Source organism: Tachyglossus aculeatus, unplaced genomic scaffold (genome assembly GCF_015852505.1).
Source record: "Tachyglossus aculeatus isolate mTacAcu1 unplaced genomic scaffold, mTacAcu1.pri scaffold_137_arrow_ctg1, whole genome shotgun sequence".
Classification (NCBI taxonomy): domain Eukaryota; kingdom Metazoa; phylum Chordata; class Mammalia; order Monotremata; family Tachyglossidae; genus Tachyglossus; species Tachyglossus aculeatus.
In genome coordinates, this window is record NW_024044864.1 from 38,829 (window position 1) to 63,069 (window position 24,241).

General features: G+C 45.7%; 1 protein-coding gene across 1 annotated transcript; it reads left to right on the forward strand.

Moving 5' to 3' along the window:
* Positions 1-10,431: 10,431 nt before the first annotated feature.
* Positions 10,432-19,520, forward strand: LOC119923035 (olfactory receptor 14J1-like). Its single transcript, XM_038742611.1, has 7 exons — positions 10,432-10,491; positions 12,009-12,439; positions 12,668-12,863; positions 13,832-13,955; positions 16,052-16,119; positions 16,248-16,399; positions 19,487-19,520. Exons 1-7 carry the CDS (start codon positions 10,432-10,434, stop codon positions 19,518-19,520), a joined length of 1,065 nt encoding a protein of 354 aa, XP_038598539.1.
* The last annotated feature ends 4,721 nt before the right edge of the window (positions 19,521-24,241 follow it).

Consider the following 24,241-nt stretch of genomic DNA (forward strand, 5'->3'; position numbering starts at 1 on the left):
TAATAATAATAATAATGATAATAATAATAGCAATAATAATGGCATTTGTGAAGCACTTGCTATATGCCAAGCACTGTTCTAAGCGCTGGAGTAGATACAAAGTAATCAAGGTTGTCCCACCTGGGACTCATAGTCTTAATCCCCATTTTACAGATGAGGAAACCGAGGTACAGAGAAGTTACGTGGCTTGCCCAAAGTCACACAGCTGACAAGTGGTGGAGCCGGCATTAGAACCCCAGACCTCTGATTCCCAAGCCCGGGCTCTTTCCACTGAGCCACGCTGCTGTCCTAGATCCCCTTCAGGACACCTCGGCTCCAAAGAAAGGTGGAAGGATGTGGAGAGGGGCGAGAAAGGGGGAGGAAATTTGATCCCTTGAAGAAACGGGAAATTTTTGGAAAAATCTACCCTGGAGTGGGAGAATCTTTCAAGGGTTCTTCCCAGCTTAGAAAGGGAAGGGTTTTCATTCCGCCTACTCGTGAGCCAGGATAAGAGTCAGTAGCTGACCCTGAAGCAGGAGGCATTGAGGGTAGATTCTTAGAAAGAATTTCTGGTCATTTAATACTGAAAAGGGAGAAGTAGGATATGGACTCTAGATCCCAACAGGTTCTAACAGAAATAAAGTAGATTTTACATCAATTTTTCTAGCACGTTCCCTTTCTATTCCTTCTTCCCAAGCTTCTCTGTTCCCTTCGACTTTCTCTGGGGACCAATGTGTCTAACAAGTCTGTTAAATTGGACTCTCCCAAGCACTTAACACAGTGCTCTCTACACAGTAAGTGCTCAATAAATACCACTGATGGATTACTCTAGCTGGTTCATTCATTCATTCAATGGCATTTATTGAGTGCTTACTGTGTGCAGAGCACTGTACTAAGCGCTTGGAAAGTACAATTCGGCTACGGAGAAAATCACTACCCAACAATGGGCTCACAGTGTAGAATGGGGTAGAGGGCCAACAAAACAAAACAAGTAGACATGACTTGTTAAGTGCTTACTACATGCCAAGCACTGTACTAAACGCTGGGGTAGACAAGACATAATCAGGTTCCACATGAGGCTCACAGTCTATGTAGGAGGGAGAACATGTATTGAAACCCCATTTTTGAGATGAGGAAACGGAGGCATAGAGAAGTGGAGTGACTTGCCCTAGAGTTACACAGTAGATGGCAGACGAGTGGCTGAGCTAGGATTAGAACCCAGATCCTTTCTGATTCCAAGGCATTGGCTCTACCCGCAGTCCCACGCTACTTCTCACTCCTCAGCTCTTCCTTAATGCCTTCCACTCTCCGAGGTCAATGAGAACCTCGGCTCATACTCCTGGTACCCTTGGCTCTTTCCCAGGCCACTCCTGGACTCACATTTAGGAGTGGACCATCTCTGTTTGACTGGGACAGGGCTAGTAAGTGCGGGCTACTGATGGCCAAATCTTTCTCCCTGACTTCTTCAGCATCTGCGATTTTGCAGGCAGGGTGGAATTTTGGGGTAGGGCGAGGAGTAATCCACACAGGGCAGACTAGACCATAAGCTCCTCGAAGTTAGAGATTCTGTCCTATATTGCACTTTCCCCTACTCTGCAAAGAAGGAGTGTTCAATAAATACTCTGGATTAGTAGCACATATACCCAATTTCCATTTTCTTAAATACGATAGAGGCTGCAGATTGGCCGGGGGGACTGTTGGTTTCTTTGTTTCATCCCTAATCACCAGTCCTGGTGCGAAAAGGCAAACAGATTCCGACTCTGGTCCGGTGAAATGATTCCACTGGATGAGCTGTGTAGAAGTCAGTTTTGGAGAGTCCACCCTCAGCCTCGTGAGCAAGGCGGTGAGAAGGAAGCTGAGCTGGAAACAGCTGAGATGGGAGGAAGAGAAATGATTATCCCCAGATCCTTTTTCCAGATCACTCCACGAGTGGGTGGCCGATGGCAAGATGGTTAGGGGTCGGAATTTAATTCTTCCCATCGCCTCTGCGCTACATCACTTCGTCTTTCCAGGGTCCTACTGCCCTTTCTGTAGGATCTAAGGAATTGAGAGAGGCAATCAGGAGAGAAGGACCAGAATGTCTCTCCAGGTGCTCTTCACATCTGGGGGCTGGGGAAACCAATATTTCTGGAGCACGGGATCGTCGAAGAGAGTGATATGTTGGTATATATGGGGAGAGCTCCCCTTGGATTCTCAAAGCCCTCCAGCTGCAACAATTACTTGGGCACACAGGCGGGAAGAGCAGGGACTCTTGGCAGAGAGACTTGCGGGGACAGATGCCTTAGCTATCAGCTTCCAAACACTTCAAAACATCCTCAAATTCATTAACCTCCAGCTCTACCACTTGTCAGCTGTGTGAGTTTGGGAAAGTCACTTAACTTCTCTGTGCTTCAGTTACCTCACCTGTAAAATGGAGATTATGACTGTGAGCCCTACCTGGGACAACCTGATAACCTTGTATCTACCCCAGCCCCCTTAGAACAGTGCTTGGCACATAGTAAGCGCTTAACAAATATTATTATTATTATTATTATCATTATTATTATTATTATCTTATTGGCTCCCTCAACAGTGGATTATCGAGTGATGAAACCCTCCTAAAATCACATCTCCTTCAAGATGCCTTCCCTGATGAAGGCTTCATTTCCCCTACCTGCCCTTCCTCCTGCATCACCTATGATTATGGGTCAATATTCCTTAAGCATTTTAATATTCACCCCAGTCCCACATGAATAAATCAATTGTATTTGAGTGCTTGGTATGTGCAGAGCACTATACTAAGAGCTTGGGAGAGTACATTATAACAGATTTGGCGGACACGTTCCCACAAAGAGCTTACTATCTAGTCTACAGTTCTTACATACACATCCTTGCACTCTATCTCCAATTTATTTATGTCTGTCTCCTCCTTTAGACTGAAGACTCATTATGGGCAGGGATTGCAACTTCTAATTCGAATGTATGGTGCTTTTCCAAGAGTTTAGTACAGGGCTCTGCACACAGTAAACACTCTACAAATACTGTTTATCGACTGATTACTGAGAGATGGATTCTGTGCTAAGTGCTCTGGAGAGTGCAACGAAACCAAGGCACATGGTTGGCTTTGCCATCCAGGAGCTCTGTGAGCTTATTGTACGCAGGAAATGTGTCTGTTTATTGTTGAATTATATTCTCCCAAGTGCTTAGTACAGTGCTTTGCACATAGTAGGCACATAGTAAGCACATAGTAAGCAGCATGACGTACTGGATAGAGCACGGGCCTGGGAGCCAGAAGGTCATGGGTTCTGATCCTGGCTCTGCCACATGTCTGCTCTTTGACCTTGGGCAAGTGACTTAACTTTTCTGTACCTCAGTTACTTCACCTGTAAAATGGGGATTAAGACTGTGAGCCCCACATGGGACACCCTGATTACCTTGTATATACCCCACTGCTTAGAACAGTGCTTGGCACATAGGAAGCACGTAATAAATACCATTATTGTTATCATTATATATGATTGATTGAATGAATGAATAATGGGGTGGACAGCATGACAAGGGTCTTCATCCTTGATATTCATCCTTCATTCATTCATTCAGTCGCATTCATTGAGCGCTTACTGTGTGCAGAGCACTGTACTAAGCGCTTGGAAAGTACAATTCAGCAATAAAGAGATATAATCCCTGCCCACACAGGGCTTACAGTCTAGAAGGGGGAAGACAGACATCAAAACAAGTGAACAAGCATCAATATAAATAAATTAAATTATAGATACATACACATCAAAACAAGTATACAGGCATCAATATGAATAAATAGAATTATACATATATACACAAATACACAAGGTCTGTGGGGTGTGGAGAGGTGGGGGGAAGAGCAAAGAGAGTGAGCTGAGGTGATACGGATGGGAGAGGAAGCTGAGCAAAAGTGGGGCTTAGTCTGGGAAATCCAGTTCCTGCTGAGACAAAGTCCAGTCTGTTTACAAACTGCTTCTGATTCTTTCTCCTGCTTCTTGTGTTGTTCTAGGGGCAATGAGAAGACTTCAGAGTCTCTCATTTTCATTTATGACTTTAGTTTCTGCTGATACAAAGGTTAGCCTGTTCACAGACACGCCCTTCACTTCTTGTGATTCTTTCTCCTGCTTGTTGTTGCTGTTCTAGGTGCAATGAGAAGAGTTAAGAGTCTCTCATTTTAATTTATGTCCTTAGTTCCTGCTGAGACAAAGACCAGTCTGTTTACAGACACACCCTTGACTGCTTCTGATTCTTTCTCCTCCTTGATGTTGTTGTTATTAAACACTTACTATGGGCCAGTCACTGTAGTAAGGGCTGGAGTCGATGCAAACTAATCAGGTTGGATACAGCCTGTGTCCCACATTGGGTTCACAAGCTTAATCCCTATTTTCCAGATGAGGTAACTGAGGCACAGGGAAATAAAGTGACATGCCCAAGGTCACACAGCAGGCATGTGGTGAAGCCGGGATTAGTATGGAGGGCTTTCTGACACCATGCCCTATGCATTTTCCACTCTCCACACTACTACTCAGGCTTGTATGCTTTGCTCTAGAATTACAGGTCTGGGTGGTTTAATTCAGGTGTTCCTGCATACATAGTTTGTGAGTTCGTTGTGGGCGGGGAACGTTTCTACCAACGGTGTTGTATCACCCCAAGTGCTTAGAACAGCACTCTGCACAGTAATGCTCACAAAATATCATTGATACAATTAAATGGAGTTTATTTCAGGGTTCCACTATTGAACTGGAAGTGATTACCATGTGGGACAGGGACTGTGTCCCACCTGATGAGTTTGTATCTACCCCAGCACTCAGTTCAGTGCCTGGCACATAGTAAGTGCTAAACAACTACCGTCAAAACATTTTGCCCGTTTAATTGAGTGATCGATTGGCTGAGCCTTCCCTAGAAGTAGGTGACGTGTTTCCCCCAGGATTTTCCCCCAGGGTACCCTTCCCCGGGACGAACTTCATGTGTCCCTGTTTCTCAAAGCCAACCTCCCACTCCGAACAACCTCCTCAGGGCCTTCATGTCCCGGTTCCTCAGGCTGTAGATGAGGGGGTTCAGGGCGGGGGGCATCACGGTATAGAACATGGACACCAGCAAGTCCAGCGTCGAGGAGGAGTCTGAGGGCGGCTTGAGGTGGGCGACAGTCCCCATGGAGATAAATGAAATCACCATGGCGAGGTGAGGCAGGCAGGTGGAGAAGACTTTGTCCCGGCCCTCGGCAACCAACATCCTCAGTACGACCCTGAAGATGTGCACGTACTAAACGATAATGGAGACAAGGCATGAGACGTTCAGAATGGCGGAGAAGACCGTGACTCCAATTTCCTGGAGGTTCCCACTGGGGCCTGAAACTTCCATCATTCAGGGGCGGATGGTGTCGCAGAAGAAATGGCAGATCACGTTGGACCCTGTATATATGTATATATGGTTGTACATATTTATTACTCTGTTTATGTATTTATTTATTTATTTTACTTGTACATTTCTATACTATTCATTTTATTTTGTTGGTATGTTTGGTTCTGTTCTCTGTCTCCCCCTTTTAGACTGTGAGCCCACTGTTGGGTAGGGACTGTCTCTATGTGTTGCCAATTTGTACTTCCCAAGCGCTTAGTACAGTGCTCTGCACATAGTAAGCGCTCAATAAATACGACTTATTGATTGATTGATTGATTGACCCTCCAAAGCCAATGGAGAAGGTGGCAACACCGTGCATGTCGGTGCCCACGATACCACCCAGCCAGGAGGCGACCGCCATCTTCCCCCAGGTCCCACGGTCCATGATGACCTCGTAGATCAGGGGGCGGCAGATGGCGGCATAGTAGTCGTAGGACATGGCTATCAGGAAGTACAGCTCAGAAAAGGCGAACAGCAGGAGGAAAAGCAATTGAAAGACAAGGTCCAGGAAGGAGATTTCTCTACAGTCGGTCAGGGAGCTGTGGATGGATTTGGGGACGGTGATGGAGTTGTAGCAGAGGTCGAGGACGGTCAAGTACCTGAGGAAGAAGTACATGGGGGTGTGGAAGCGCCGATCGAGGGCGGTGGTGGCGACGGTGAGGAGGTTCCCGGTCGGGGCTGCCAGGTAGACCAGGAGGAACAGCGCGGCATGGACCAGTTGCAGCTCCGGGGCCTCGGAGAATCCCAGCAGGAGGAATCCCATCACCAGCGTGAGATTGGCCATTTCCTTCCCAGAGATAAGATGTCTTAGCTGTGTAGGAGAAGACCGTTTTTAAACATTACAAATGTGTCAAATCATCACACAGTAAGCTCTTTGTAAATACTTGTACTACTATTCCTACTTTCCTCTGATGGGCAAGATCATGGCGATCATATTTGACTCTCACAAGTGCTTAGTACAGTTCTCTGCACATGGTCGGAGCTCAAGCTATGCCACTGACTGATGGTTTGATTAATCAATGGCTGCTTTCCCTTCTAGACTATAACTCCTTGTAGACAAGGAACATGTCAACCAACTCTGTTGTCCTATATTCTCCCTAGTGTTTAGTACAGTGCTCTGCAAGTAGTAAGGGCTCAATAAATACGATTAATTGATAGCACTAAATAAATACCATTGATTGATCGATTGATTGATGACACACAGCCAGTTTGAGGTTACACATGTTATATTAGACTGTAAATACCATAATAATAATATGTTCAATTCATCAGATTTAAATACTACTTCTGGTATTTGTTGAGCACATACTATGTTCCAAACACTGGAGTGGATAAAGTTCAATCAGATCAGAAACAGTTCCTGTCCCACACGGGGCTCATAGTCTAAGAGGAAGGAAAACAGGTATTTTAATGCCCATTTTTCAGAAGAGGAAACTGAATCATAGATAATTTAAGCGATTTGTCCAAGATCACACAGCAGGCAAATAACTCCCACCCCTTTGACTCCCAACCCTCTGCTCTTTCCACTAGTATACAGCTTTTATCCCCACATCAATATCGATCAACCAGTGGTATCTATTAAGCGTTCACTGTGTGCCATACTAAGCACTAGGGAAAGTACAACAGAGTTGATAGACACATTCCTTGACCACACCGAACTCGTTTTCTTTACTACTTAAACTGTGAGCTCTATGTGGGACTGGAACTGCATACAAAGAGATTTAACCTGTAATAATAATAATAATAATAGTGATGGCATACATTAAGCGCTTTTTATGTGCAAAGCACTGTTCTAAGCGCTGGGGAGGTTACAAGATGACGACGTTGTCCCACTGGGGGCTCACAGTCTTAATCCCCATTTAACAGATGAGTTAACCGAGGCCCAGAGAAGTGAAGTGACTTGTCCAAAGTCACACAGCTGACAAGTGGTGGAGCCGGGATTTAAACCCATGACCTGCGACTCCAAAGCCCGTGCTCTTTCCACTGAGCCACGCTGCTTCTCCCGAGTGCTACCCGAGTATCTACTCGAGTGCTTAGAACAGTGCTTGGCACGCGGGGAGCACATAATAAATAATAAATACATAAAAATAGACGAGCATACAGTCTAGAGATGCATGGAGACTGTCTGGATCCTTTCAGGAATAAAATATATATTTGTATGGTATATGTTAAGCACTTACTATGTGCCAGGCACTATACTAAGCGTTGGGGTAGATTCAAGCTAATCAAGTTGGACACAGTCCCTGTCCCACATGGGTCTCAGAGTCTTTACCCCCATTTTACAGTTGAGGTAACTGAGACAAAGAGAAGCCAAGTAACTTGTCCAAGGCACAAGGCAGACAAGCGTTACAGTCAGGATTAGAATCCAGATCCTTCTGGCTCCCAGGCCCGGGATCTTTCCACTAGGCCACACTGCTTCTCCACTGTGGCCGCTAAACCCACACCCAACACTTCTCCTGACAACCTGACAACAGATAGAATAGCACACAGAGTTCTCACATACCGGTCACCAACTGAGAAGGTAGGGATTGTGTCGACCAATCTCGTCTGCCTCCTCTTCTCCGAACTTTGGAACCCCAAGAGCAAATCTCTGATTTTCACCTCCTCTCTTTTCGACGACAGCCCGGAACAAGCCAAGCCGTGGAGGGGGTGGGTTGTTTTATCCCTCTCCGGTTGGGAGGTATTGCAGGGCATCGTTGTATCACTGTGTTCCCCACGCCTCCACATTTACTAGTTGGGGTGCAAGTCCAGGGACAGCTAAGGAGCTCAGAGACAGAGTGAAACCACTTGAGACATTGCAATTCCTGCCAGGCCTTTGCTAATCTCCTGGCACACTTGGAGTTTTTTGTTTGTTTGTTTTTATGGCATTTATTAAACGCTTACTATGTGTCAAACGCTATTCTAGGCTCCGTTTGGACAATCCACGTAACCAGTAGTCAAGCAATATACGTTCAGGTACATAGTGGAATTCATAATGGTATTTATTAAGCACTTACTATGTATCAAACACTATTCTAAGTGCTGTTTGGACAATCCACTTAACCAGGGGTCCAGGAATTCATATTCAGGTACATAGTAGAAGTTGTAATTGTATTCATTAAGTGCTTACTATGTGCAGAATACTATATTAATAATTATTATAACAGCGTTTAGTGCAGTGCTCTGCACATAGTAATAGCTCAATTAATACAACTGAATGAATAATAACTGATAGGAGAAAGTACACGTGAGGGGATTAAACACAGTCCCTGTCCCTCATGCAGATTAGTCTAAAAGTGGACAGGAATCACATCTACCAACTTTGTTGTATCGAATGTTCCCAAGCACTCGGTACCGTGCTCTGCATCATCATCTGCACGTGGTAGGCACTCAATAAATACCATTGATGATGATGATGATGCAGAGCACTGTACTAACCACTTAACTGCTTAGTTGATACCATTTATTGATTGATCGTTGTCCTTCATCCTCGAAGAAGGTTCCACATCAATAATAAGAATATAGTTAGCACTTAAGAAATTCCATAATAATGATATGAGTGCTTAACAAATATCATAATAATAACATAATAATTGCTTAACAGATGCCATAATAATAATATAGTAAGTGCTTAACAAATTCCATAATAATAATGTAGTAAGTACTTAACAAATCCCATAATAATAACATACTTAGTGCTTAACAAATGCCATAATAATAATAATACAGTGAGTGAACAGTGCCCCAGCGCTTAGAACAGTGCCTAGTGGCACATAGGAAGCGTTTAACAAATACTATTGTCATTAGTATTATTATTGCTGTTAAATCCCTTAATAATAAGAAAGTGAGTGCTTCACAAATACCACAATAATAATATAGTAGGTGCTTAAATATGCCATAATAATAATACAATGAGTGCTTAACAAAAACTATAAAAATGATATAGTTAGTGCTTAACAAATGTCATAATAATAATATAGTGAGTGCTTAATAAATGTCATGATAATGATATACTGAGTGCTTAACAAGCACCATAAAAATGATACAGTAAGTGCTTAACAAATGCTGTAGTAATGATATAGTGAGTGCTTAACATATCCCATAATAGTAATATAGTGAGTGCTTAATAAATTCCACAATAATAATATGAGTGCTTAACAAATACCACAATAATGATATGGTAAGTGCTTAACAAATGTCTTAATAGTATAGTTAGAGCTTAACACATACCATAATAAGAATTTAGTAAGTGCTTAACAAATGTCATAATAATACTACAGTGAGTGCTTAACAAATGTCATAATGATAACAATATGAGTGCTTAACAAATGCCATAATAATAATATACTGAGTGCTTAATATATGCAACTATAATAGGAGAGTGAGTGCTAAACAAATATCAGAATAGATTAATGAGTGCTTAACAAATGCAACAGCAATGATGATAATATTAATAATCATTATAAATCTAGGCGGACCAATCTCTCCCGTGAGTTTTGTGATTTTTCTGCTTGTAGAGGTTGAACATAACGGCCTACTGGGAATCCTAGCCTCTGTGAGCTGGAAGGATCCCCAGGTGATAGGAGAAGATGAGAGTCGTACATTTTACAGTTCATAAAACCGGTTCCTCTGTTTGTGCAGCACGTTGTTCTGAGAGTATTTTCCATCAGTTCTGGGCTCAATCAATCAATCAATCAATCAATCAATCGTATTTATTGAGCACTTACTTTGTGAAGAGCACTGTACTAAGCGCTTGGGAAGTACAAGTTGGAAACATATAGAGACAGTCCCTACCCAACAGTGGGCTCACAGTCTAAAAGGGGGAGACAGAGAACAAAACCAAACATACTAACAAAATAAAATAAATAGAATAGATATGTACAAGTAAAATAAATAAATAAATAAATAGAGTAATAAATATGTACAAACATATATACATATATACAGGTGCTGTGGGGAAGGGAAGGAGGTAAGTTGGGGGGATGGAGAGTGGGACGAGGGGAAGAGGAAGGAAGGGGCTCAGTCTGGGAAGGCCCCCTGGAGGAGGTGAGTTCTCAGTAGGGATCAGATGGAATGAACATCGGAGATCTAGAGCACTTTCTGGAGATCATGAGTGTGGTGGCTGAGACCCGGGTAATTGTGAGAGCTAAGGAGAGAATCGATCAATCAATGGGTGCTTGCTGGGTGTAGGGCACTGCACTAAGCACTTGGGAGAGTACACCAGTACAGCGTAGGTAGGCACATTCACTGTCCACAACGAGTTTACAGTCTAGAATTAGAGACAAATGTTAATCAAACAGTGGCATTATGCAGCGCCTACTGTGTACAGAGCACTGAACCAGCGATTGGAAGAGTCCAATGTAGCAGAGTTGGTGGACATGATCCCTACCTCATCAAGTTTACACTGCAGTTGAGGGGGCAGACATTAGTCAATGAATTAGTGATATTTATTGAGCGCCTGTGTGAAGAACACTGAAGTAAGCAACTGGAAGAGTACGATAGAGTCGGTAGACACATTCCCTCTTCACAACGAACTTACCTTCTGGAGGGAGCAAGCAAAGCTCTCTCATAGTTCTCTCATTTCATTCCAGACCTGATTCTAAGGCCCAAGGTCTCACAGCAGACAAGTGGTGGGGCCGGGATTAGAACCCACGTCCTCTGCCTCTCAAGTCCATGCTCTTTCCACTGATCCACGCTTGACTGCGAAGTAGCTTACCCAAGTTCACACAGCAGGCAAGCGGCAGAGCCGCGATTATGCTCTTACTATTAGACCAAGCTCAGGGTACTGTACAACCGAGTTGGTAGACACATTCCCTTCCCACGAGAAGCTGAAAGTCTAGAGCGCGGAGACAGTCATTAAAATAAATTTTGTCTATGTACATTAGTGCTGTGGAGCTGAAAGTGAGGTGATACAAATCCAAGTGCATAGGTGACACAAAAAAGGGAGAGAAAGTCAGGAAAAGAAGGCTTATTTGGGGAAGGCCTCTTGGAGAATATGTGACTTTATTAATGTTATGAAGGTGGGGAGAGCGGTGGTCTGGAGTATACGGAGAGGGAGGGAGTTCCAGGCTATGGAGTGGTCTTGGAAAAGGGGTTGGTGACGAGATAGACGGGATTCGGGGCACAGAGAATACGTTGATGCTAGAGGAGTGGAGTGGGAAGGTTGGCCTGTAATAATAATAGTCATAATAATAATGATAATAATAGTACTTGTTAGGCGCTTACTATGTGCCAAGCACAGGTCTAAGCGCTGAGGTAGATACAAGGTAATGAGGATATCCCATGTGGAGCTCACAATCTTAATTCCCATTTTACAGGTGAAGTACCTGAGGCTCATTGAAGTTAGGTACAGTGCTTAGCATAGTGTTCTGCACACAGTAAGCGCTCAGTAAATGTGATTGTATGAATGAATTAGTGACTTGCCCAAAGTTACACAGTTGATAAGTGGCGGAGCCGGGATTAGAACCCACGACCTCTGACTCTTCTAAGGTAAGAAGGGAAAAATAAATAACTTGTTAGTGCCTACGAAAACCCGGATATCACTTGGAAAAGACTCCCACTTTACTTCTCATTTCCAGCAGGAAATGGCCAATCTCACGGAGGTTTCGGAATTCCTCCTGTTGGGTTTCTCGGAGGTCCAGGACCTCCAGCTGGTCCATGCCGCACTGTTCATAGTCGACTACCTGGGGACCCTGTTGGGGAATCTCCTCAGTGTCGCCATCACCGCTCTCGACTGGCGCCTCCACACCCCCGTGTACTTCTTCCTCAGACACCTATGTGTCCTGGAACTCTGCCTAATCTCTGTTATCATCCCCCAGTCCATCCACAACTCCCTGAAACAGCGTAGAGAAATCTCGTCCCTGGGCTGTGCTTTTCAAGTGTTTGTGTTCATACTCTGCGTGCAGACTCCCCTGCTCAAGACGATGTCCTTCGACCGCTACGCGGTCATCTGCCTCCCCTGGCGCTACAGGGTCATCATGGATGATGGAGCCTGTGGAAAGATGGCGGCTGCCTCATGGCTCTTTGGCTCACTGAGCGCCATGACGCACTCCATCGCCACCTTCTCCGTCCCCAACTTGAGGTCCAACGCTCTCCCCTAGTTCTTCTGTGACATCCCTCAGCTCATCAGTCCCGCGGAACCCAGTGGAATGCTCCAGGAATTTGTGTGAAAAACCCTCTCAGTTGGCCACACCTTCGGTTATTTCTTCGCCATCATCGTCTCCTACGTGTGCATCTTCTGCATTGTGCTGAGGATGCCGGCCACCGAGGGCTGGGCCAAAGCCTTGTCCACCTGCCTGCCCCACCTCAGTGTCGTGACATTATTAGTAGCAAATGGCACGTTCGCCTACCTCAAGCCCGTGTCTGAGTCCCCCTCGACCGTGGACCTGCTAGTGTCCGTGTGTGCCCCCGTGGTGGGGGCACACACCGTGGTGCCCCCCGCTCTGAACCCCCTGTTCTACAGCCTGAGGAACCGGGACATGAAGGCCCCCCAGAGGAGAATGATAGTGGGGAAATGCCTCTAAAATGCCACAGTAGGAGATCCTTCTCCATTAGGTCATGGGCCCTTCCAGCCCGAATAATGCCGGGTCCCCACCCCTTGGCATCGGTCCCATGGGAGTAACCGGTGATGAGGAAGTCTTCTGTGGAGAAAGAAGGCTGGCCTGGTTAATGAGACCTCAGGATCAAGATCCTCCATCCCTGAATTGATTACAACGCCAGCCGTCTACAAACAGTGATGGCTGTGGAGATTGGCTATGTGTCTGTAGTATTTGTAAAGTGCTTGTTACCAATCAATCAATCACATTTATTGAGCACTAACTGTGTGCAGAGCACTGTACTAAGCGCTTGGGAGAGTACAGTACAACCACAAGTAGACATTCCCTGCCCACAACAAGTTTACCCTTTATAGGGGGAGGCAGACATTACTATAAAGAAGCAAATTACATATATGAACTTAAGTGCAGAGGGGTGAGAGCGGGGTGAATAAATGGTGCAAATCCAAGTGCAAGGGCAACGTAGAAAAGAGTAGAAGAAGAGGAAATGGGGGCTTAATAGGAGAAGGGCTACTGAGGAGAGGTGCCCTTAATAAATCTCTAAAGGTGGAGAGAGTAAGAGCTCAGAGGAGGGTTGTATAACTGGGCAGCTTGCCAGATTCTCGTTCGTCATCAGAATGTTTCTACATTATAAATTCATTGTGAGCGGTGACTATGTCTATATACTGTTGTATTCTACTCCCCCAAGCGCTTACTACAGTGCTTCACACGAGCCAAACAAAGACGATTGAGTGAATTTTTGACCATGGACATTCTCGAGGGTGGGGGAGATATCATTAGTGGGATAGACTGAGCCTTGCTGAACGTCGGGGATAATGTCACCTCTGGACTCCTGAGTCTTCCAGGTAACGAGTCTCTCAGGGAAAGCCCGGGGCTGCTCCTCCCGGCGGAACCCCCTCCCCACGTCCCGCCCGGAATAGCGACTGCTGTCTCCGAGGAGCCCGAAACACTGGTTTTACGCCAGACTCTTTCCCATCACGGCCACAAAGCCGCATGAGGAGACGAGGAGGAGAAACTCAGCATCCCCCACCCTGGACCGCCCCGGTGAGTCAAAGCCAATCGCAATGCATCCATCGTAGTTACTGAGCACTTATTGGGTGCAGAGCATTGTAATGAGCACTTGGGAGAGCACAATACAATTGAGGTGATAGACAGGATCTGTGCCCACACGGAGCTTACAACTGACGGTGTGTAGAGAGCTGTACTAGGTGCTTAGGAGAGTCCAGTACAACAGAGTGGGTAGACACAATGTCAGCCCTCAAGAAGCTTACAGTCTAGTGTGAGCAATAAATATTAAAATGAATTACATTTAGGGGAAGCATCAGAGTAGAAGAATATGTCCATGTGTGAGAAGCAGCTGAAAAGTAGCGTGGCTTAGGGGAAAGAACACAGGCCTGAAAGCCAGAGGCCATGGGTTCTAATCCCAGCTCCACTACCTATTTTCCATGTGACGTTGAGCAAGTCACTTCACTTCTCTCTACCTTAGTTACCTCACCTGTAAAATGGGGATTAAGACTGTGACCCTCATTTGGAACATGGACTGTGTCCAGACTGATTAGCTTGTATCTACCCCAGCACTTAGGATAGTGCCTGGCACATAATAACCACTACAAATGCCACCGAAAAAAGAGTAGGTGGTGGAGCTTAGAGTAGAACACAGGTCCTCTACCTCCTATGCCCGTACGCTTTCCACTAAGGTTATGCTGCTTCCCCATCACAAATCACGAAATGGAAGATATAGAATGCAAATCCAGGTTGTAAAGAAGGGCCAGATAAAAAGTCAGGGAGGAAGAGAAGATGGAAATGGGAAGGCTAGGTGAGAGAAGAGCCGTCAGATGTGGGACGTGGGTGGTAAACCACTCCCTGTGGAAAAGATACTGACCGCCCGAAGAAGAAATGTCTCTGAGGTGGGAGGCGCGAATTAATAATAAATACAGTATTTCTTAAGCGTTTACTATGTGCCAAGCACTATTCTAAGCGCCGGAGTAGATACAAGGTAATCAGGTTGTCCCACGTGGGGCCCACAGTCTTAAACACCATTTTACAGATGGAAGTCAGAGGACCAGGGTTCTAATCCCCTCTCCACCACTTGTCTGCTCTGTGACCTTGGTTAAGTCACTTCTCTGTGGTTCAGTTTCCTCATCTGTAAAATGGGGATGAAGAATGTGAGCCCCATGTGAGGTGGAGACTGTGTCCAACCTGATTAGCTTGTATCTACCCCCAGTGCATATAGAGTGCGTGGCCCATAGTAAGTGCTTAAAAATGCCACAGTTATTTTTATAATTATTATTATCTTCAGTGAATAAGAGGACAAACCCACAGGCAGAGAGATGAACGAGTTACTTAAGGGGGGATCCTGGATCATAAAGAGGGAATACAAAAAAGACTCTAGATCACAAAAATCATTTCAGATGACAGAAAAAGTAGCCTCTGAGAAGATATTTTACAATCTATGAGGAGATGGTACTGGTAAAAAGAAATTATACCAGCCTCCTCCACTTCAGGCCCTTAATCATCAATCATCAACATCTATAGTGTTTATTGAACTCTTATTGTGTGCAGAGCTGTGTACTGAGCCCTTGAGAGAGTACAGTATGCCAGAGAAGTGGCATGGCATACTGAATAGAGCATAGGCCTGGGGTCATGGGTTCTAATCCCAGCTGTGCCACCTGTCTGCTGTGTAACCTTGGGCAGGTCACTTCACTTCTCTATGCCTCAGTTACCTCCTCTGTAAAATGGGGATCGAGAATGTGAGTCCCACGTGGGACAGGGTCTGCATCCAACCCAATTTGCTTGTATCCACCCCAGCTGTGTGATTGCCAATCACACAGTTGTGATGGAATTATTTGTATTGGGTTTCACGGAGGTCTGAAAGCTGCAGCTGGTCCATGCAGCGCTGGTCCTCCTGTTCTAACTGGTAGCCCTGCCGGGGAATCTCCTCATTGTCGCCGACACCGCCTTTGACCAGCGCCTCCACACCCACATGTACTTCTGCATGAGGAACCTGTCCGTCCTCGACATCTGCTACATCTCCTTCACCACTCAAAAATCGATCCTTAACTCCCTGATCATAAACATATCCATCTATTTCAGAAGATGTATGGCCCAGGTCTTTTTGGTGGTTCTGTTTGGTGGTTCAGAGCTGTCCGTCCTCACGGGGATGCCCTACGACTGCTACGCCGCCATCTGCCACCCCCTGCGCTATCATGTAGTCATGAATAGAGTGGCCTGTGAAAGATGGCTGCCGCCTCCTGGCTGAGCGCGGGGCTGTTTGGGGCCATGTACACAGCCGGGGTGTTCACATTTAGCTTCTGTGAGTCCAACGTGATCCAGTAGTTCTTCTGCAACGTACCCCCCTTACCGAAGATCTCCTGTTCAGAAACGCACATTGCCGTTGACGTAAGCCTGGTTATGGGTATCGGCTTTGGTTTCTTCTCCTTCGTCTCCATCGTCATCTCCTACGTCAACATCTTCTTGGCCGTGCTGAGGTTCCCGTCCACCGAGAGTCGGGCTAAAGCCTTCTCCACCTGCCTGCCCCACCACGCCATTGTCACCCTTTTTATCTCGACCGGAATCTTCACCTACCTCAAACCCGTGTCAGACTCCCCTTCGACGCTGGACCTGTTGGTGTCTGTGTTCTATACCATGGTGCTCCACACCCTGAACCCCCTCAACTACAACCTGAAAAACAGGGACATGAAGGTCGTCTTGAGGAATGTTCGTGTCTGAAACACATTTCTCTTGTCTGCTCTCCCCTTTGCTTAGACTCTGAAATTGGCTGCGTACCCCTTAAGCAATTTGATACTCAGCCTAGCCCCATGATACTCGGATAAATAGTCTCATGATCTACTATTTCCCCTAAACCTGATCTACTTTAATGTCTGTCTCCTCCTGTAGGGCAAGTATCATTTCTACCAACTCCTTTGCCTTATACTCTCTCAAATGCTTAGTACAGTGTTCTGCAAACAGTAAGTGCTCAATAAAAACCCATTGATTGTTTGATTGATTGCCAATAACGCAAGGGGATAGGAAGCCACAAAGCTCAGAGGAGACGATGGGAGAGACAAAGAAGGTGGAGAAGGGCGATGGGCAGAGAGAAATTGGGCAGATCCCGGAAACCAAGGGTGTAGTGGTCAGAGGGTGCTGAGAGGTTGCTGTGGGGCTGGTATTGGTCTCACAAAGACAGAGCAGCCAGAACCAAGGAAGTAGGGATGTAGAGGAGGAGGATTACCCAGAAATCATTGCTACAGGAAATGGGCCACAATCAGAGGCCATTAGAGGACCGGATAGAATAGATCTTGATAAGCAGGATGGCTCAGGGCTTTGGAGTCAGAGGTCATGGGTTCTAATCCCAGCTCCGCAAATTGTGAACCGTGTGACTTGGGACTAGTCACTTAATTTCTCTATGCCTCAGTTACCACATCAGTAAATTGGGGATTAAAACTGTAAGCCCCATGTGGGGCAAACTGATTACCTTGTACCTCTAGCTCTTTGAACACTGCTTGGCACATAGTAAGTGCTTAACAAATGCCAGTATTATTATTATTCTGGGTCGTAATTGCCCAGGGAGAAAGCAGGATTAAAAAAATTTTTAATGGTACATAAGTGCTTACTATTTTTCAAGTACAGTGCAAAGTGATGGGATCATAGAAGAAGCATGGTCTAGTGGGTAGAGCACAGGCCTGAGAATCGAAAGGAGCTGATGTGCCACTTGTCTGCTGTGCGACCCTGTGCAAGTCGCTTCACATCTCTGTGCCTCAATTGCCTCATCTGTAAAATGGGGATTAAGACTGTGAGCCCCATATGGGAAAGGAACTGTGTCCATCCTGATTACCTTGTGCCTAACCCAGTGTTTAATACAGTGCCTGGCACATAGTAAATGTTGAACAAATGCCATTAGAAAGCTAATAATGGTAGATAGATATGGAGTCACTGATCAGATAGGTGGTAGAGCTGAGATTAATAATTATAATGATATACATTCATTCATTGTTTCAATCTTCTTTACTGAGCACTTACTCTGTGCAGAGCACTGTACTAAGCACTTGGAAAGTACAATTCTGCACTATAGAAAGACAATCCCTGCCCACTCAAGGCTTACAGTCTAGAAGGGGGGAGACAGACATCAAAACAAGTAGACAATCATTAATATAAATAAATAGAATTATAGATTTGTACATATACACTCTAGTGTTGTGGGGCTATGTCGGGGGGTGTGGGGTAGAGTAAAGGGAGCCAGTCGAGGCGATGGGTAGGGTGTAGAACAGTGCTTTGCACATAGTAAGCGCTTAATAAATGCCATTATTATTATTATTATTATTATTTGAGGAAAAGGGGGGCTTAGTCTGGGATGATAATGATGATGATAATATTTATAGTATTTGTTAAGTACTTACTATATGCCAGACACTCTTCTACGTGCTAGGATAGATACAAGCAAATCGTCCCAAATGGGGTTCAACGTCTTAATCCCCACTTCACAGATGAGGGAACTGAGGCGCAGAGAAGTGAAGTGACTTGTCCCAGGTCCCTGGGTAGACAGCTTGCTGAGTTGGTATTAGAACCCACATCTCCTGACTGCCCGTCCCATGCTCTATCCACCAGGTCACGGTGCTTCTCCACATACTGGCTGGGTTCCTATCGAACAACTCCTGAGAGGAACCCCGAGCGGGTCATCCCTGACGGACCCCTCCCTTCTATCCATAGAGCCAGGCTCGATGGCAGAGTATTTCAGACTGTGTGAAGGAGGGCAGATTAAGCAGAAATACTTGGCACCTGCACTTCCTCCCTTCAAAGCCCTACTGAGAGCTCACCTCCTCCAGGAGACCTTCCCAGACTGAGCCCCCTTTTTCCTCTCCTCCTTCCCATCCCCCCGCCCTACCTCCTTCCCCTCTCTACAGCACATGTATATATATATTTACAGATTTAGTACTCTATTTATTTTACTTGTACATATTTACTATTCTATTTATTTTTTAAATGATGTGCATATAGCTTTAATTCTATTTGTTCTGACGATTTTGACCCCTGTCTACATGTTTTGTTTTGTTGTCTGTCTCCCCCTTCTGGATTGTGAGCCCATTGTTGGGTAGCTCTATACGTTGCCGACTTGTACTTCCCAAGCGCTTAGTACAGTGCTTTGCACACAGTAAGTGCTCAATAAATACGATTGAATGAATGAATGAATGAATGAATGAATCTACCCCAATGCTTTGAACAGTTCTTGGCAGATAGTAAGGGCTTAACGAGTACCATTTTTTTTTAAAAAAGAGAGAGAAGTTAAATGACTTCTCTTCTGAGAGTGGTGATCTGGCAGACATGAAAGGAGAGGGCGTTCCAGGCAGATAGTCCAATGTGAATAGATAAATAAGAGGAGTTGCATTATCTCAATCCTCACAAACATTTAAGAACAGGGAACGTTCTGAGAGGAATAAATCGGTTTGAGTGTTTGTCTTCATTCCAGGCCAGAGGAAGGAGAAAGAGGAATCTGAGAGGTCCGATGCAACCTAACAATTTCAATTGTTTATGTTTTTCTCGGAATGATACTCAATTGCTTTCTTCTTACCCTCAGGCAGTCCTCAGATCACATGGTCAAAGACACGGCAGTGAGGGACTTCCTCTGGCCGGGATTCTCGGAGGTCCGGAAGCTTCAGCTGGTCCATGCCGCGCTGTTCCTTCAGGTCTACCTGGCGGCCCCAACGGGAAATCTCCTCATCGACGCCGGCGCCTCCACACCTTCATGTACTTCTTCCTCAGGAACCTGTCCGTCCTCGACATCTGCTACATCTCCGTCACCGCTCCCAAATCCATCCACAACTTCCTGATCAGCAACAGATCCATCTATTTCAGAAGTTGTGTGGCCCAGATATTTTTGGTAGTTCTGTTTGCTGCTTCAGAGCTGTCTGTCCTCATGGCGATGTCCTACGACCGCTACGCCGTCATCTGTTACCCCCCGTACTACGATGTCATCATGGAGCGAGGGCCCTTAGGAAAGATGGCCGCCATCTCCTGGCTCAACGGAGGGCTTTTCGGGGCGATATACTCGGCCGGAACGTTCACATTAAGCTTCTGGAGTTCAACGTGATCCAGCAGTTCTGCAATGTCCCCTCTTTACTGGAAATCTCCTGTTCAGAAACGCATGTTGTCGCATGCAGCGTGGCTATGGGTATCGGCTTTGGTTTCGTCTCCTTCATCTCCATCGTCATCACCTACGTCCGCATCTTCTCGGCCGTGCTGAGGTTCCCGTCCACCGAAAGTCGGGCAGTTGGATGTTCAACCTTTATTCACTCCACCCGCTGTCCTACACCAGGTATGTCCATATCTGTCATTTATTTAGTGATATTAATGACTGTCTCTCTCTTTAGACTGTAAGCTCCCAATAGGCAGGGAACATGTCTACCAACTCTGTTACACTGTGTCTCCAATGCTTAGTACATTGCCTTGCACATAGTAAGCCCTTAATAAATATGACTGATTGATTGCTACCACTCCCCAAATGGCCACTCCTTATTGCATCCCAAAATGGGTCCTTTACCAGATCTTTCTAAAATGGCTTCTGGTCCTGCTTGCCACCAGAGTCTGCAGTGAAGTTCTGGGAGGTCATACAGTACCCATCTCCTGCCCTACTGCTGTTCCTTAGAACAAGGCCCATGAGCAGTGCGGCCCACTTAGATTTCATTCCTCCAACAATTCTCTGCTTCCCTCCTCTACCCTCCCCCCATTTTTTTCTAATGATGTTTGTTAAGTGCTTACTATGTGCCAAGCTCTAGATTAAGCGGTGGGGTAAATACAAAAAAAATCAGATCCCACATGGGGCACACAGTAAAAGGGAAAACATGTATTGAATTCCCATCCGTCGCTGTCCCCCTTCAAGGCTCTCCATCACCTCGCCCCCTCCTACCTCAACCCCCTTCTCTCCTTCTACAGCCCAGCCCGCACCCTCTGCTCCTCTGCCACTAACCTCCTCACTGTGCTTCGTTTTCGCCTGTCCTGCCTTTGACTTCCAGCCCACGTCCTTCCTCTGGCCTGGAATGCCCTCCCTCCACACTTCCCCCAAACTAGCTCTCTTCTTCCCATCAAAGCCCTATTGAGAGCTCACCTCCTCCAGGAGGCCTTCCCAGACTGAGCCCCTTTTTCCTGTCCACCTCCCCTCCCCATCGCCCCCCCTCCCTCCCTCTGCCCTACCCCCTTCCCCTCCCCACAGCACTTGTATATATCTATACATATTTATTACTTTATTTATTTTATTTGCAAATATTTACTACTCTATTTTATTAATGATGTGCATATAGCTATAATTCTATTTATTCTGACGGTTTTGACACCTGTCAACTTGTTTTCTTTTGTTGTCCCCCTTCTAGACTGTGAGCCCGCTGTTGGGTAGGGACCGTCTCTATATGTTGCCAACTTGTACTTCCCATGCGCTTAGTACAGTGCTTTGCACACAGTAAGCGCTCAATAAATATGATTGAATGAAAAAATATAGCTATAGTTCTATTTATTCCGACGGTTTTGACACCTGTCCACTTGTTTTGTTTTGTTGTCTGTCTCCCCCTTCTAGATTGTGAGCCCGTTGTTGGGTAGGGACCGTTTCAATATGTTGCCGACTTGAACTTCCCAAGCGCTTAGTACAGTGCTCTGCACACAGTAAGCGCTCAGCAAATTCGATTGAATGAATCAATGAATGAGTGAACATAGTAAACACTTAACAAATAACATCATTAATACTATCATTAGCATTATTAGAGAATCCTTATCCCACATGGGGCTCACGGTCACGATCCCCATTTTGCAGGTGAGAACTGAGGCACAGAGAAGTGAACTGACTCACCCAAAGTCACATAACAGATAAGTGGTGGAGCTGGGATTAGAACCCAGGTCCTTCTGACTCCCAGGTCCAGGCTCTTTCCAATAGGTCAAACTGCTTCGCTAAGGTCAACTGCTTCGTGCAATGAATTGCACCCAGAGAACACTAAGATACTTTTCCTCTTACTATTAATGAATGAATCAATTTTATTTATTGAGCCTTTACTTTGGACAAAACACTGTACTAAGTGCTTAGGAGAACACAATATAGCTGAGATTACTGTGTCAGATGTGAATCACTAAATCAGCTCTCAATCAATTGCGTTTATTGAGTCCTTATTATGTGCAGAGCACTGTACTAAGCGCTTGGGGAAGTACGATAAAACAGAGTTGATAGACAAGTTTCCAGCCCATAATGTGCTTACAGTCTACAGAGGGAGACAGGCCTTAATCAATTAACTCATCAATAAATGGTATTCAATGAGCATTTACTTTAAGCGGAGCACTATAAGCCCTAGGGAGAGTACGCCTTAACAGAGTTGGTAGACACGTTCCCTGTCCACAAGAAGATTACATTCTACAATCTCCAGTGGTTTGGAGACCATGTAGCATTATCCTTTCTTCTAAATCTCCATTCTCTTCCCCCTTCAAGAAGTGCAGGACATCACAGGACAGGGATGGCTAATTGTACACGTTTGACCAGATTCCTGCTCCTGAGGTCCTCGGCGGTCCGGGAGCCACAGCTGGTCCATGCCGCGCTGTTCCTCCTGGCCTACCTGGCGGCCCTGACAGGGAATCTCCTCATTGTCGCCATCACTGCCCTCGACCGGTGCCTCCACACCCCTATGTACTTCCTCCTCAGGAACCTCTCCTTCATAGATGTCTGCTACATCTCCATCACCATCCCCAAATCCATCTTCAGTTCCCTGGCCAGCAGGTGTGATATTCGTTTCCCAGACTGTGTTCTTCAAGTGTTCGTCTTCAACTCCTTGGCGTCTGCCGAGATGGGCGTCCTCACATCGATGCCCTATGACCACTACGCCGCCATCTGCCAACCCCTGCTCTATGATGTCGTCATGAGCAAAGGGGCGTGTGGGAATATGGCGGCCACGTCCTGGCTCAACCGTGGCCTTGCAGGAATGAAGCACATGGACGCCACTTTCTCTGGAAACTTCTTCTGTGGTTCCAACATAATCCAACAGTTCTTCTATGACACCCCTCAGCTCGTAAGAATAGCCCATAGTAAAGGCAACGTTGCAGATTCGGGAGTCTTTCTGGGAACTATAAGTCTCTCCCTCGCCTGTTTTGTTTCCATAGTGGTGTCTTATGATTACATCATTTCCACCATGCTGAGGATACCATAGGCTGCGGGCCACTCCAAAACCTTCTCCACTTGCCTGCCCCACCTTATGGTGATTTTTTTCTCTTTCGACGAGTAGCTTCGCCTACTTAAAGCTAACGACAGATTCCTCATCTGTCCTGGATTTGTTCCTGTCCATGATCTACGCTGTGATGCCCCCCACCCTGAACCCCCAAATCTACAGCCTGAGGAACTGGGACATGAAGTCTGTGCCTGGGAAGATCTTGGGCAGAAAATTTTCCCTATAGCTTGAAATGTCCTTTTGTTAAAAATGATATTTGTTAAGCTCTTATTATGTGCTAGGAACCTCATCAAAACTCTTGCCCCCTCCCTTATTCTACCCTAACAGCCATCTTCAACGCTTTGCTTTCTAATGGCTTTTTCAACGTTGCTTTCGAACAAGCCCATGTCTCCCCTATCCTAAAAAAACCCCTCTCTTGACCCCATGGCTCCCTCCAGTTATTGCCCCCCTCCGTCCTACCATTTCTTTCCAGACTCCTTGAGCTAGTTGTCTATACCAGCTTCTCAAATTCCTCTCCTCCAATTATCTCCTTTACCCCTTCCAATCTAGCTTCCATTTCCTTCACTCCACAGAAACCTTATATGTACCTGAATTGTACTTTCCAAGTACTTAGTACAGTGCATTGCACACAGTAAGCGCCCAATAAATACGATTGAATGAATGAATGAAAGAAAACACCGTCTCAAAGGACACCAATGATCTTCTTCTGGCCAAATCCAATGATCTCTAATGCAACCTACTCCTCCTTGACCTCTTAGCTGCTTTCGACACTGTAGATCGCCCCCTTCTACTGGAAATGTTATTCTACCTTGACTTCACTGACTCTACCCTCTCCTGATTCTCCTGGATCTCCTCTTATCTCTCTGGCCATTCATTATCAGTTTCTCCTGTGGGCTCCTCCTCTGCCTCCCACTCTCTAACTCTGGGAGTCCCTCAAGGTTCAGTTCTGTGCCCCCTTCAATTCTCCATCTACACCCACTCCCTTGGAGAACTCATTCACTCCCACGGCTTTAACTACCACCTCTATGCGGATGATACCCAAATCTACATCTCCAGCTCTGATCTCTCTCCATCTGTCCAGCCTTGCATCTCCTCCTGCTTTCAAGACATCTTTCCTTGGATATCTTCCCATCACCTCAAACT

Coding starts and splice junctions, on each gene's coding strand:
- LOC119923035 (XM_038742611.1), top strand. CDS start 10,432: ATGAACATCGGAGATCTAGAGCACTTTCTGGAGATCATGAGTGTGGTG. Junction 10,492..12,008: donor GTGTGGTGGCTGAGACCCGG/GTAATTGTGAGA, acceptor CAGGACCTCCAG/CTGGTCCATGCCGCACTGTT. Junction 12,440..12,667: donor TTCTCCGTCCCCAACTTGAG/GTCCAACGCTCT, acceptor GCCCCACCTCAG/TGTCGTGACATTATTAGTAG.